This window comes from Eubalaena glacialis, chromosome 9, assembly GCF_028564815.1.
Source record: "Eubalaena glacialis isolate mEubGla1 chromosome 9, mEubGla1.1.hap2.+ XY, whole genome shotgun sequence".
In the NCBI taxonomy this organism is placed as follows: domain Eukaryota; kingdom Metazoa; phylum Chordata; class Mammalia; order Artiodactyla; family Balaenidae; genus Eubalaena; species Eubalaena glacialis.
In genome coordinates, this window is record NC_083724.1 from 83,330,297 (window position 1) to 83,344,279 (window position 13,983).

General features: G+C 37.1%; 1 protein-coding gene and 1 long non-coding RNA gene across 5 annotated transcripts in view; one reads left to right on the forward strand and one right to left on the reverse strand.

Annotated features, from left to right (window-relative positions):
- LOC133097977 (uncharacterized) overlaps nt 1-5,578 on the forward strand; it is a 38,996-nt gene extending 33,418 nt beyond the window's left edge. The window contains exon 4 of the long non-coding RNA XR_009702093.1: nt 5,471-5,578. This is a non-coding gene — a long non-coding RNA (uncharacterized LOC133097977). The remainder of the gene's footprint in view (nt 1-5,470) is intronic.
- The window catches only part of FRMD3 (FERM domain containing 3), a 379,109-nt gene continuing 365,727 nt past the window's right edge, over nt 602-13,983 (reverse strand). For all 4 annotated transcript variants that reach the window (XM_061200526.1, XM_061200527.1, XM_061200525.1 and 1 more), the window contains one exon: nt 602-4,383. In XM_061200526.1, coding sequence (XP_061056509.1) covers nt 3,785-4,383 — 599 coding nt within the window. In that variant the 3' untranslated portion in view covers nt 602-3,784. The remainder of the gene's footprint in view (nt 4,384-13,983) is intronic.

Sequence of the window (13,983 nt, forward strand, 5' to 3'; positions counted from 1 at the left end):
TAAAGAGAGTCCCTTTTATTCCATTCAGAGTAACTAACACCTTCTGATTTAACTGTCAGGTGTGGAGTTGTTAGCTTTGTGCCAAAGCAAAGCGGAGGTCCTTTTAGGCCATGCATGGAGGGGACGACAGGAGTAGAATAGCAAGATTCTTCCAGGGCCTGTGAACAGATAGAAGTTGAATGGCAAAGTTGCAGAGCTGAGTCTTGAGGTAGCTCTCTTTGGCACAGGAGTGAGAACATACTAACTGCTGCACTCTGAAATCCTTCCTCCTGCCTGTCATACAGAACACCCCTTTTCTGGTTTTTTTTCTATGCTTTTCTATTTCTATCTTGATGCCACTAATTAAACTACAGCTGTCTTTTATATTTGGGTGCATTTCTAGTGCACTCAATAGTTTTCCTTTGAGCCTGGGTGACTTCTGCAAAGGAAGGGTTAATCCCATCCATTACCTGTGATTTTTTTTTTTTTCCATACTATCACCATTCAAGGGTGACCTCATTTCATGGTAGCAGATGGCACCTTTCTGTAGTTTCCAATGGGCTATTTATACAACTTTACTTTGAATAAAACTAAATGATTGCAGAAACATTTTTCCCCAGAGTATTTTTTATTAGGGATTCCTGCCACCATATTAACATATAAAACAATCTGGCTGTTGACACAGAAATGCAAATTTCACTATACAAAGATAAGGCTCCAATCACAGGTAACATGGCCCCCAACTCTCTAGTATTTCAATGAAATCAATTCATTTTGACTTCTTCCCAGAGTTGTCTTTTATAAATAGTAGACACACCACAAAATATATTCCAGATACATAACATTTTACAATATGTTCCAAGCACGGACAGAAATACACGATACTTCACCTACGTTTTTTTCATGATCCAACTTGCATTAGCACTAAAGACAAGATTGTGTGTGTATATGTATTTGCCATATGTGTGTGTGTATAAAACCACAAATGTACACAAATGGTAGTTTTCATGGAAAATTGAAACCTTTGAGACTGTGGGTTTTATCCACTATGCTATCTGAGAGGGAAAAGGAATAACATGTCACAAATTCCTCAACTGGGGAAAAATAAAAACAACTATGTATGAAGGGCATATCAGTTGTGTGTATACAAATACACACATATATACAGATTCATATATAAACACATATACCAATAATATGGAATATACATATACTCACACACTTGCTTTGAATTCTGTATCTTACTGTATTATATATTCTCCATCTTTGGAAGCAGTCTTTTCCTCATTTGATTCAGGCAACTGGTGACTGTCTTCTAAGAAAACTTAAGCAGATATTTCAAAAGACTCTGATTCTATCCCAACAAAATGGCATTTCGGGATCCAAGTTTTACTTTTGGTAGCAATTGTTTAAATTCTGCAGACCCTATCCTGTCAACTCCTTCACTTAAAAACATTTCTATTCAACACTGAAGTTTTTGCCTAAGAGAAAAGAGATGTTAGCTAGAAATGTTAAAATTATGTATTTATTATTCCTTACTATAGATCTGCTTGGCTGGACTATGTGTGATACTTATTCTGTCAGTATTTTTCAATGTTTTATGATGGCTAATATATTAATTCCCTAGTTTAAAAAATATTATTTAATATTAGTGTAAAAGGGCAAGGGCTAGATGATTTGTTATGGTTAGAACTTCAAAGAAAATGATTTGAAGCATGATTAGAAGAGGGAACTAATTTTGTGCAGACTACACTGGAGTACCCTTATGTAAGAAAGTATGACTTTAAGTGATAAACAAGGGGGGAAAAATCTTCAGCTTCAAAGGAGGCCATTTGCAAACTTTCCAAATAACCTATAGAAAATATATTTCTACCTTGGTATCAAATTTCAGGTATCAAATATTCTTTATTAAAAAGCAAAATCAATCACTCAGTGCACATGAGAAAGAACACCCTATAAACTTAATAGCAAATTATACTATAGTTTGCTCAACTGAAGGCTTCATGAGCTGACTTTTAAAACTTATTTACATAATTAAATGTCTAATAAAGCACTTAGAGCTCCATGAATGAGTAGGACTGGAATGGCCAATTTGGAGATTATGTTAATGATAGAGTTGGAGTTAGGGAGAGATTATAGGCAGCCCAATCCCTTTGAAAATATTCCATGCCTTCATTTACAATCTATGGAGAAATCCCTATGCTCTATGCCCTAAGCTCCATACTCTTTTCTTTCACAGTATTGGTAAATACTGTGCATGGAAAGCATCAGAGCCTTTCTGTCATGGATTTAATGGTATGAAGGAAGGTACTAGAGCATTTGTCCCATCTACTGTCTAGTTAGGGAGTCATTTCACTACTTCACCCAAGCTGAAATGGTATATTATCTAATGAGTTGAGTCCCCTCCACTTTCTTAATGAGAGCCCCAATTATGAATGAGTTAAAATCTTAAGGAAACTAGGAAAGGAAAAGAGTATAATGACCGCCACAAAGAAAGATCATAGGCATTTATCAAAAAGCCAAAATCCATTCTCTTCACACTCTTTCTCTCTCTCTCTCTCTCTCACACACACACACACACACACACACACACACACACACTTCTTTTAAAGTTTCTTCCACAGAATCTCAATGAATGGCATGAGGGACCAAAAAATGTGCCTTCAAGTTTCTCCACTTTTATTTAGATCCACTTAAACATATTCATGTCAACTTGGACAGTGAGTATACTGTTCTTTACATCATCCAATATCTTGTATCACCATCACTTTCATAAAATAGATCATTTGCCTACCATTACTTGCCTACCAGCCTCACCAGAACTCTTGTTTTGCAACTTACCAGTTGTCCAATTCGCATCTGCTTCCACTCTTGGGTTAATATACAATAATATGCAATTAACTAGCATCTCCTTTAACTTTTTTCCTTTAAAGTTTCACTTTCTTTTAAAAACATTCTATTTCCAGAGCCAAAATATATGGACAGGATGCAAATGAAAGTAACAAGTCATCTTGTCCAAATACTTTGAAAAATGGACCCTGTGTCCACCTGATGCTCTCAATTTCTACTTCCTCCAGTTCCATCATCCGTTTCAGAAGATTACTTTCTACAGTGTTTTTCTACCTATTTTCTATCTCATATGCAGGTAACAACAAATTATGTTCAGCCAAAAATATTTTAAAAAACAAACCAGTGCCAAAACAAACATTAAAAAATTCCTGACATACCCTTTGTGCGTTAGTCTTACAATCTGTACACTTAAATAACTCCAGGAGGCTTCTTTTTTTTTTTTTGCTAAAAATTTACCAAAATATTTTGAACACATAAAAATATTTTTAAAAAAACAAAAACAAAAGCCCAGCATAAATTTAGTTGTATAGGCATTGGTTAGAGAACATTGTTTTCACTAAGGATTATATTCAAAAAAGTTTCTCTTGGGTTTTTACTAAAACTCTGATTCTGAACCTTATAGCTTATAATGGTGTTAACTATTAAAAAAGGAGGAAATCTAATTCAGCTCAATTTATTATAATAGATAAAGAGTATGTCTGTACTATAATAAAAAATAAACATATTTTTGGTTATTTAGAGGCCATCTTCCTGACCTGTAACTAAAATAACTGTATTTGATTTAAACTTATTTACTTGCAGTGAATTATGGAAAGCTAACTTAAAGGTCTGAATAATCAGTTATGAGTAAGGAACACCTGTTGATGGTCCTGTGACCATTCAGAACAAGGCCTTTGCTGAAAAAAAAAAAATCACTAGTATTGAATATAGCCCTTAGTCATATGAGATATGAGCTTTATGAGCAACCCAGCATGTAAAGAACGAGGTTGACTTTGCCAGCCACCCACTCCTTGAGAGGACAGTAGTATTCATAGTGAAACTGCTCAAACTCGGGCGTCTGGCGGATTTCACATAAGAAGGAGAGATCAATACCTGACTCCAAAAGGAGGAGGAGCAGGGGGAATACAAAAAGCAGCAGGCCCAGGCCCACCATAAGGAGCCGGGAAAAACTCTTGACCAGTGGGTTCACCCGAATATGGCCACTCAGAATGTCATAGCTCCATGACAAAGCTTGGTGAGCCTCCTTCAGCTCTTCTTCTTCGGCCATTAAAAAGGCATTTTCATCTGCTTCTAGTTCCTCAAACGAATCTGTGTCTTCTTTTTCCAACTCCAGCCTAGATGGACAGTCAAAGAGCATGTCAATCTCATCATCATCAACGGGGGTAGGGAGCAGGCTGGCACTTGGGTTGTATGCCAGTTCAGAGATGGTCAAGGGCTCTTCTTTTATTTTATCTTCCTCTTCACTTGAGGGCTCTTCATACTCATGGGATTCCTTTACTGGTGAGCTGGAGGTCAAGGGGGCAGAAATGTCATCTTCTTTGGGCAATGGAACACCTGTAAAGAGACATATTTTTCTTAATTTTAAATTTCAAGTTTTCTTCTTCCACAAAAATCCGTAAATGGAAATAAACCAAAACTAACTAACGAATGGAAGTTAGGGAATCCATGAAATTGTTCTGTGGAATCCTGACTTTTAACAAAGTCATTTTTAGTAATAGATCCTATACCATAAGTTCTAAGGTCAACATGTTAAACCCAAGATAACCAAAATACCTCAAATGGTTGGCAGTATTTACAATATTTACATGTGCAATTATGGTCTGAAAACCCCCAACTTTGGTCATGTTTACAAGAACAAAATGACAAGAAATCACTATTATAATTTTGAGTAATGTCTTTTGGAAGTCAACACTGTCATCCAATAAAGTATTGTAGTAAAATTAGAGAGTCTACTATCTAATGCGATATTTTATTATGTTATGTATTTTTTCTAGTCTTCATTCTAGGCACAATTTTGTGGTTTCTCATTTCATATAACTGCAGTCATACCTGTATGAACAAATTTACATCTTGTTCCTTTAACATTTTAACTTAGACATTTTCTCTGTTGACATAAAACTCCCACTGGCATTTATAATGGTTGCCAAATTTTCTACTTAGTTAATACAATAATAGTTGCCTATTGGCAAACATTTAGATTGCTTTACAGTCGTGAAAAAAGAATGCTGTGAGACATCTTTACATATACAGCCTTTATCACCTCTTGTTTCAGCTCATTTGATAGATGTCTGAAAGAAAAATTGCTTGGTCAAAAGGTATGAACATTATTTCTTAACCTTTATTGGGGGAGAGGTATTTCTCAACCCTTCATTTTATAGATGGGAAACCCTTCAAATATCAGGCCTAAGGCCAGTTCTCCTAATTTTGAGTCTTGGGTTCTTAGTGGGAAAGGTAGAATCAAAGAAATGTTCCCCAGGTGGGATCTACAGTATAATACCAAATTGGTAGCCAAGTACATTAGGTAGCTGTAACCCTGCTTTTAATGAATGCATTTCAGTATTTCCCTCTCTTCAAGATGTACAGGAAGTGATGTCACCAAGATGCCAACATCGGTTGTTCCTGACCTCTCTCCCCCTCACAGGAAGAACAACTAACAACAATTCACGGACAAGACACCACTGAGAAAATCCTAAAACATGCAAGTGAGGCTGAAGTACCCTCCTGTACCACAGAGACCAAGACAGACTGCATTGGGAGGGTAAGAGGAATGGCTATGCTGATCACACTGTTTCTCCCCTATGCTGGCACAACATCACACTGAGAGATCTCCTCAGAGAGAGACTCCAGTTCCTTCAGTGGGAAAAGAGAGCCAGGGGTGACATCCAGCTCCCCGCCTAGCATTGTGGGTCACTTTATGGGAGCCCTTACTCTGTATTTCACCCCCCAGTATCACAGGGGAATCTGTGGGGCTCAACCACTGGGAATTCATGATGGAGAAGGCGGGGGGGCTTCCAACAGTCAGCACTCAGATCTTGGCAGACTGAGTTCCTACCTGCAGAGCCAAGTACTAGTCCCAACCAGTGGCTGTGCTCATATGCAGAACCTAGTTGGTGGTGCATCTAACCAGGGAAAGGACTGCCAGATTCAGATCCTCAGAGGAGGAGTTTTGACAGCCCTGGAGCCTGGTCTACTCACACCCAGGCAGAAGAACTGAGTCATAACCCCACCCACTGTAGATCCTAGATCCCTGTCCCTTCCAACCAGAAAGCCTGTTTGGGAAAATTTGGGAGTTACCTGAAGTGGGCTCTCCCAGTCCTACCCAGGCAGGAGGGCTGAGTCATAGCTCCATCTGACAGGAAGGGCTGGTAAGAACACCTGGAAGCTGCATTATCCAGCCACACTGGAGCTGAGAGGTGGGCAGGCAGAGCTGATTGCTTTTAGAGCAAAGCAAGTGGTCCAGTTTGGCCATAGAACTTGGGGCCTGGATCAGACTGATTGAAGACCACAAACAGAGTGGCCTAGGAGCTGCTTCTCCCACTGTGCCTAAATTAGTTTACATAGGGAAACTAAGTCATAGCCCGACTCATTGCTGAATACAGCCTTCAGCTTATCTGACCAGGGAACCTTACCAGAGCACACAGAAAGCTGTGTAGCCCATCCAACAGCCCTGCTTAACAGTGGCATTTGAACCAAAAGTATAGCCCATGGCTTTCCCTGTCTGCAGAGCAAAACTGGTAGTCTCACCTGACCAGGATATCCAGTAAACACTCTTGCCTGACTTGGGTCCCCAAACAATGAGCCATGCAGGCCCTGGGTCCCATCCTGCTGCCCTACCAGGGTAGGGAAGTTAATTCATAGGCCCATTTACTGCTGAGTATAGTTCCTAGTCCTGACCATCTAGTAAGCCTGACCAGAAAATCCAGACAAAAGAGCCTATACTATAGCCTCGGTTGGGCATGGAATGAAGCCCTCAGTCCTATCCAGCTGTTCTCAGCCAGTGGTACACACCCCCATCCACAATCTCAGAGCTTAAACAGTTGCCTTGCCCCAAAATAGACTCTAATAGCAGGTCTCACCTGCCCAAGGATGCTAACAGCAGACACCAGAAACCCAAACTGAGCTGGCTGATGAATCCAAACCAAATCTGCAAAGTCTGGAAGAGGAGACCACTTACTCAAATGCACAAATATCAGCATAAGGAATCAAGGACCATGAAAAATCGGGTAAATGTGACAACACTAAAGGAAACTAAAAAAGCACTAATAACCCTAAAGAAATGGAGATCTATGAACTGTCAAAGAATTCAGAATAATCCTCTTAAAGAAGTTTAGTGAACTACAAGAACACATGACAACTAAACAAAATTAGGAAAGCAATGAATGAGCAAAATGAGAAGCTCAACAAAGAAATAGAAACCATTTTTAAAAACCAAACAGAAATCCTAAAGCTGAAAAATATAATAACTGAAATGAAGAAATCAATAGAGATCTTCAAAAGAAGACTCAACCAGGCAGAAGAAAGAATCAGTGACCTGGAAGATAGGATATTTGAAATTATCCAGTCAGAGAAGCAAAAAGAAAAAAGAATGAAAAAAAGTGAAGCCAGCCCCAGCCCATAGGACTTACAGGACACAACGAAAAGAAACAATATTCGTATTAAAGGAATTCCAAAAAGAGAAGAGAAAAAGGACAGAAAATATATTAAAGACAGTAATGGCTGAAAACTTCCCAAACCTGGGAAGAGAAATAAATAGACATCAAGATCCAAGAGGCCCAAAGGATCCCAAATAGGTTGAACTCAAAAAGGGCTCTACTGAGACATAAATATAAATTGTCAAGAGTCAAAGACAAAAGAATTTTAAAACCAGCAAGAGAAAAGAGATAAGTTAATGTAAGGGTGCCCCCATAAGACTACTGGCAGATTTCTCAACAGAAACTTCTCAGGCCAGAAACTAATGGCATGACATATTCAAAATATTGAAAGAAAGAAACTGTCAACCAAGAATACTATACCTGGTGAAGCTGTCCTTCAGAAATGGAGGGATAAAGACTTTCCCAAACAAACAAAAACTGAAGGAATTTATCACCATTAGACCTACCTTACAAGAAATGCTAAAGGGAGTCTGTTAGGTGGAAGGGACACAAATTAACATCATAAAAAGTAAGAAGGCAGTGTAAAACTCACTGGTAATATAGTCAAAATTAGATTCTGTATGGTAATGCTGGTGCACAATTCACTTACAAATCTAGTTTACAAGTTAAAAAACAAATGTAAAAATAACCATACTTACAATAATCTGTTATTAGTTATACAATAACAAAAGCAAATTGTAATATCAATAACCTGAAATGTGAGGGGGAGGAGAAGTAAAAGTGTAAAGCTTAGGGATTGTATTGGAGTTAAGTTGTTATTAGCTTAAACTGGAATGTTACAATTTTAAGATATTTTTATGTAAGCTTCATGGTAACCACAAGGGAAAAACCTTTCGTAATTACAAAAGGAACATGATAAAGAAGTCAAAGCATACTGATACCACAAAACATCAAAATAAGAAACAGATAGCAGGGTAAGAAACAAGGAACAATGGATCTACAAAACAGCCAGACAGTAAGTAACAAAATGGCAATTGTAAGCCCTTTTTTTAAATCAATAATTTAAACATAAATGGATTACATTCTCCAATCAAAAGACATAGAATGGCTGAATAAATTGAAAAACAAGATCCAATGATATGCTGCCTACAAGAAACTCACTTTAGACATAAAGACACACATAGACTGAGAGTGAAGGGATGGAAAAAGATATTTCAAGCAAATGGCAACAACAACAACAACAAAAAAGCAGCGGTAGCAATACTTACATCAGACAAAATAGAGAATGGACTTGAGGATACGGGGAGGGGGAAGGGTAAGCTGGGACAAAGTGAGAGAGTGGCATGGACATACATACACTACCAAACGTAAAATAGATAGCTAGTGGGAAGCAGCCGCATAGCACAGGGAGATCAGCTTGGTGCTTTGTGACCACCTAGAGGGGTGGGATAAGGAGGGTGGGAGGGAGGGAGATGCAAGAGGGAAGAGATATTGGGATATATGTATATGTATAGCTGATTCACTTTGTTATAAAGCAGAAACTAACACACCATTGTAAAGCAATTATAAAGATGTTTAAAAAAAAAAGACTGTGAACTAAAAATGGTAAAAATATACAAAGAAGGTAATGATAAAGGAGTCAATACATCAAAAAGATATAACAATTGTAAATATTTATGTGCCCAACATTGGTGCACCCAAATACATAAATCAAAATCTAACACAGCTAAAAGGAAACATAAACAGCAATACAGTAACAGTGGGGACTTTAATACTCCACTCACAACAATGAACAGATCATCCAGACAGAGAATCAATAAGGAAACAGCAGATTTGAGCAACACTATAACCAAATGGACCTAACCGACATATAGAGAACATTCTATCTATCTGACAACAGCAAAATACACATTCTTCTCAAGTGCACATGGAACATTTTCTAGGAAAGACCATACGTTAGGCCATAAAATAAATCTTAGCAAATTCAAGAAGATTGAAATCATACCGAGTACCTTCTCTGACCACAATGGTGTGAAACTAGAAATCAATAAGAGAAAAACTGGAAAGTTCATGAATAATGGAAATTAAACAATCTCCTGAACAACCAATGGATTAAAGAAGAAATTAACAAGGAAATAATGTATCTATCTATCTTGAGAGAAACAAAAATGGAGATACAACATACCAAAACTTATGGGATGCAGCAAAAGCAGTTCTAAGAGGGAACTTCGTAGCAATAAATGCCTACATTAAGAAGCAAGAAAGATTTAAAAATACCCTAACTCTGTGCCTTAAGGAACTAGAAAATGGTGGTCAAACTGAGCCCAAAGTTAGCAGAAGAAAGGAAAAACTAAAGATTAGAGCAGAAATAAAATAGAGAACAGGAAAATAGGAAAGATTAACCAAGCTAAGAGTTGGTTCTTTGAAAAGATACAGAATTGACAAACTTTTAGCTAGACTAACCAAGGAAAAAAGAGAGGACCCAAATTAACAAAATTATAAATGAAAAAGGAAACATTACAAATGATACCACAGAAATACAAAGGATCATAAAAGGCTACTATGAACAAATATACACCAACAAACTGGACAACCTAGAGAAAATGGAAAAATTCTCAGAAACATACAAACTACCAGGACTAAAACAAGAAGAAATAGAAAGTCTGAATCAACTAATTACTAGTAAGGAGATTGAATTGGTAATCAAAAATCTCCCAGTGAAGGAAAGCCAAGGACCAGATGGCTTCACTGGTGAATTTTAAAGAATTAACACCAATCCTTCTCAACTCTTCCAAAAGTATCAAAGTGGAGGGAACACTCCCGGTCTTATTTTGTGAGGCCAGCATTACCCTGATACCAAAGCCAGAAAGGACACTATTAGAAAACTACAGACCAACATGCCTGATGAATATAGATGCAGAAATTCTTTTAATACTAGAAAACTGAATCCAGCAGCACATTAAAAGAATCATTTACTGTGATCAAGTGGGATTTAGAGCTGGCGTGTAAGGATGGTTCAACATACACAAATTAATGTGATATATCAAATTAACAGAATGAAAGAAAAAAATCATATGATCATCTTAATAGATGCAGAAAAAGCTTTTGACAAAATTCAACATCCATTTGATAAAAACTCAACAAATTAGCTATAGAAGGAATGTACCTCAACATAATAAAAGCCATATATGATAAGCCCATGGCTCACATCATACTCACTCAATGGTGAAAGATTGAAAGCTTTTCCTCTAAGATTAGGAACAAGACAAGGGTGCTCACTCTCACCACTCCTATTCAACATAGTACTGGAAGTCCTGGCCAGAGCAATCAGGCAAGAAAGATAAATAAAAGGCATCCGAATTGGAAAGGAAGAAGTAAAATTATCTCTATTTGCAGGTGACATATTTTTATACATGGAAAATCCTAAAGACTCCACCAAAAGACTATTGGAGCTAATTGCCAAATTCAGTGAAGTTGCAGGATACAAAGTTAACATAGAAAAAGCAGTAGTGTTTCTATACAGTAACAATAAATTATCTGAAAAAAAAGATCTCTTTTACAACAGCATCAAAAACAATAAAATATTTAGGGATAAACTTAGCCAAGGAGGTGAAAGATCTCTACTCTGAAAATTACAAGACACTGGTGAAAGAAATTGAAGAAGACACAAATGAATGGAAAGGTATCCCATGTTCATGATTAGAAGAATTAATATTGTTAAAGTGTCAATACTACCAAAAGCCATTTATAGATTCAATGCAATCCCTATCAAGATTCCAATGACATTTTTTACAGAAGTAGAAAATAAATCCTAAAATGTATATGGAACCACAAAAGACCTTAAATAGCCAAATCAATTTTGAGAAAGAAGAACAAAGCAGGAGGATATTCACATGTGAAAGAATGAAACTAGACCCCAAACTTCCACTACTCACAAAAATTAACTTGCAGTGGATTAAAGACTTAAATGTAAAACCTGAAACCATGGAACTCCTAGAAGAAAACACAGGAAAAAAAGCTCCTTGACATAGGTCTTGGCAATGATTTTCTGGATAGGATCCCTAAAGCACAAGCAACCAAATCAAAAACAAGTGGGACTACATTAAACTAAAAAGCTCCTGCAAGCAAAAGAAGCAAACAACAAAGTGAAAACCTATGGAATGGGAAAAAAATTTCCAAGCCATATCTGAGTAGGGGTTAATATCCAAAATATATAAAGAACTCATATAACTCAATAGCAAAATAAAAACTCCAAATAATTCAATTTTAAAATGGGAAAAAGGCCTGAATAGACATTTTTCTAAACAGGATAAATGAAAGGCCAACAGGTACACGAAACTAGGCTAAACATCACTAGTCATTAGAGAAATGCAAATCAAAACCACAATGACATATCATTTCATGCCTTTTAGAATGGTCATCATCAAAAAGACAAAACATAAATAAACAAAAAGAGACAGCTACATGTAAAAGAATGAAATTAGAACACTCCCTAACACCATATACAAAAATAAACTCAAAATGGATTAAAGACCTAAATGTAAGCCCAGACACTACCAAACTCTTAGAGGAAAACATAGGCAGAACACTCTATGACATAAATCACAGCAAGATCCTATTTGACCCACCTCCTAGAGTAATGGAAATAAAAACAAAAATAAACAAATGGGACCTAATGAAACTTAAAAGCTTTTGCACAGCAAAGGAAACCATAAACAAGACAAAAAGACAACCCTCAGAATGGAAGAAAATATTTGCAAATGAAGCAACTGACAAAGGATTAATCTCCAAAACTTACCAGCAGCTCATGCAGCTCAATATCAAAAAAACAAACAACCCAATCCAAAAATGGGCAGAAGACCTAAATACACATGTCTCCAAAGAAGATATACAGATTGCCAACAAACACATGAAAGAATGCTCAACATCATTAATCATTAGAGAAATACAAATCAAAACTACAGTGAGATATCATCTCACACTGGTCAGAATGGGCATCATCAAAAAATCTACAAACAATAAATGCTGGAGAGGGTGTGGAGAAAAGGGAACCCTCTTGCACTGTTTGTGGGAATGTATATTGATACAACCACTATGGAGAACAGTATGGAGGTTCCTTAAAAAACTAAGAATAGAACTACCATGTGACCCAGCCATCCCACTACTGGGCATATACCCTGAGAAAACCATAATTCAAAAAGAGTCATGTACCACAGTGTTCATTGCATCTCTATTTACAATAGCCAGGACATGGAAGCAACCTAAGTGTCCATCAACAGATAAATGGTTAAAGAAGATGTGGCACATATATACAATGGAATATCACTCAGCCATAAAAAGAAACAAAATTGAGTTATTTGTAGTGAGGTGGATGGACCTAGAGTCTGTCATACAGAGTGAAGTAAGTCAGAAAGAGAAAAACAAATACCGTATGCTAACACATACATATGGAATCTAAAAAAAAAAAACAAAAAAATGTCATGAAGAACCTAGGGGCAAGACGGGAATAAAGACACAGACCTACTAGAGAATGGACTTGAGGATACGGGGAGGGGGAAGGGTAAGCTGGGACAAAGTGAGAGAGTGGCATGGACATATATACACTACCAAACGTAAAATAGCTAGCTAGTGGGAAGCAGCCGCGTAGCACAGGGAGGTCAGCTCGGTGCTTTGTGACCACCTAGAGGGGTGGGATAGGGAGGGTGGGAGGGAGGGAGATGCAAGAGGGAAGAGATATGGGAACATATGTATATGTATAACTGATTCACTTTGTTATAAAGCAGAAACTAACATACCATTGTAAAGCAATTATACTCCAATAAAGATGTTAAAAAAAAAGAGATAACAAATGCTGGTAAGGATGTGGAGAAAAGGGAACCCTGGTGCACTGTTGGCAGGATTATAAACTGGTACAGGCACTATAGAAAACAGTATGGAGGTTCCTCAGAAAGTTAAAAGTGCAAAAGTTAAAATTTTTGCACTACCATATGATCCAGAAGTTCCACTTCTGAAAATATATCGAAAGGAAATAAAAACACTAACTTGAAAAGATATCTGCACCCCCATGTTCATAGCAGCATTATTTACAATAGTCAAGACATGGAAACAGCCTCAGTGTTCATTCATCTGTGAATATATATATATACACAAGGAACTTGTGATACACACACACACACACACACACACACACAACAGAATATTGTTCAGCCACCAAAAAATGAGAAAATCCTGCCATTTGCGACAACATGGATGGACGTGGAAGGCATTATGCTAAATGATATGTCAGGTAGAGAAAGACAAACACTGTATGATCTCACTTATATGTGGAATCTAATTCTTTTTAAAAACTCATAGAAAAAGGAATCAGATTTGTAGTTACCAGAGACAGGGAGTGGCAAGAGGGAGAATTAGCGGAAGGGAGTTAAAAGGTACAAACTTCCAGTTATAAATAGGTATAAGGAATATAATGTACAACATGATAACTATAGTTAATACTGCTCTATGATATATATGAAAGTTGTTAAGAGAGTAGATCCCAAGAGTCCTTATCACAAGGAAAAAT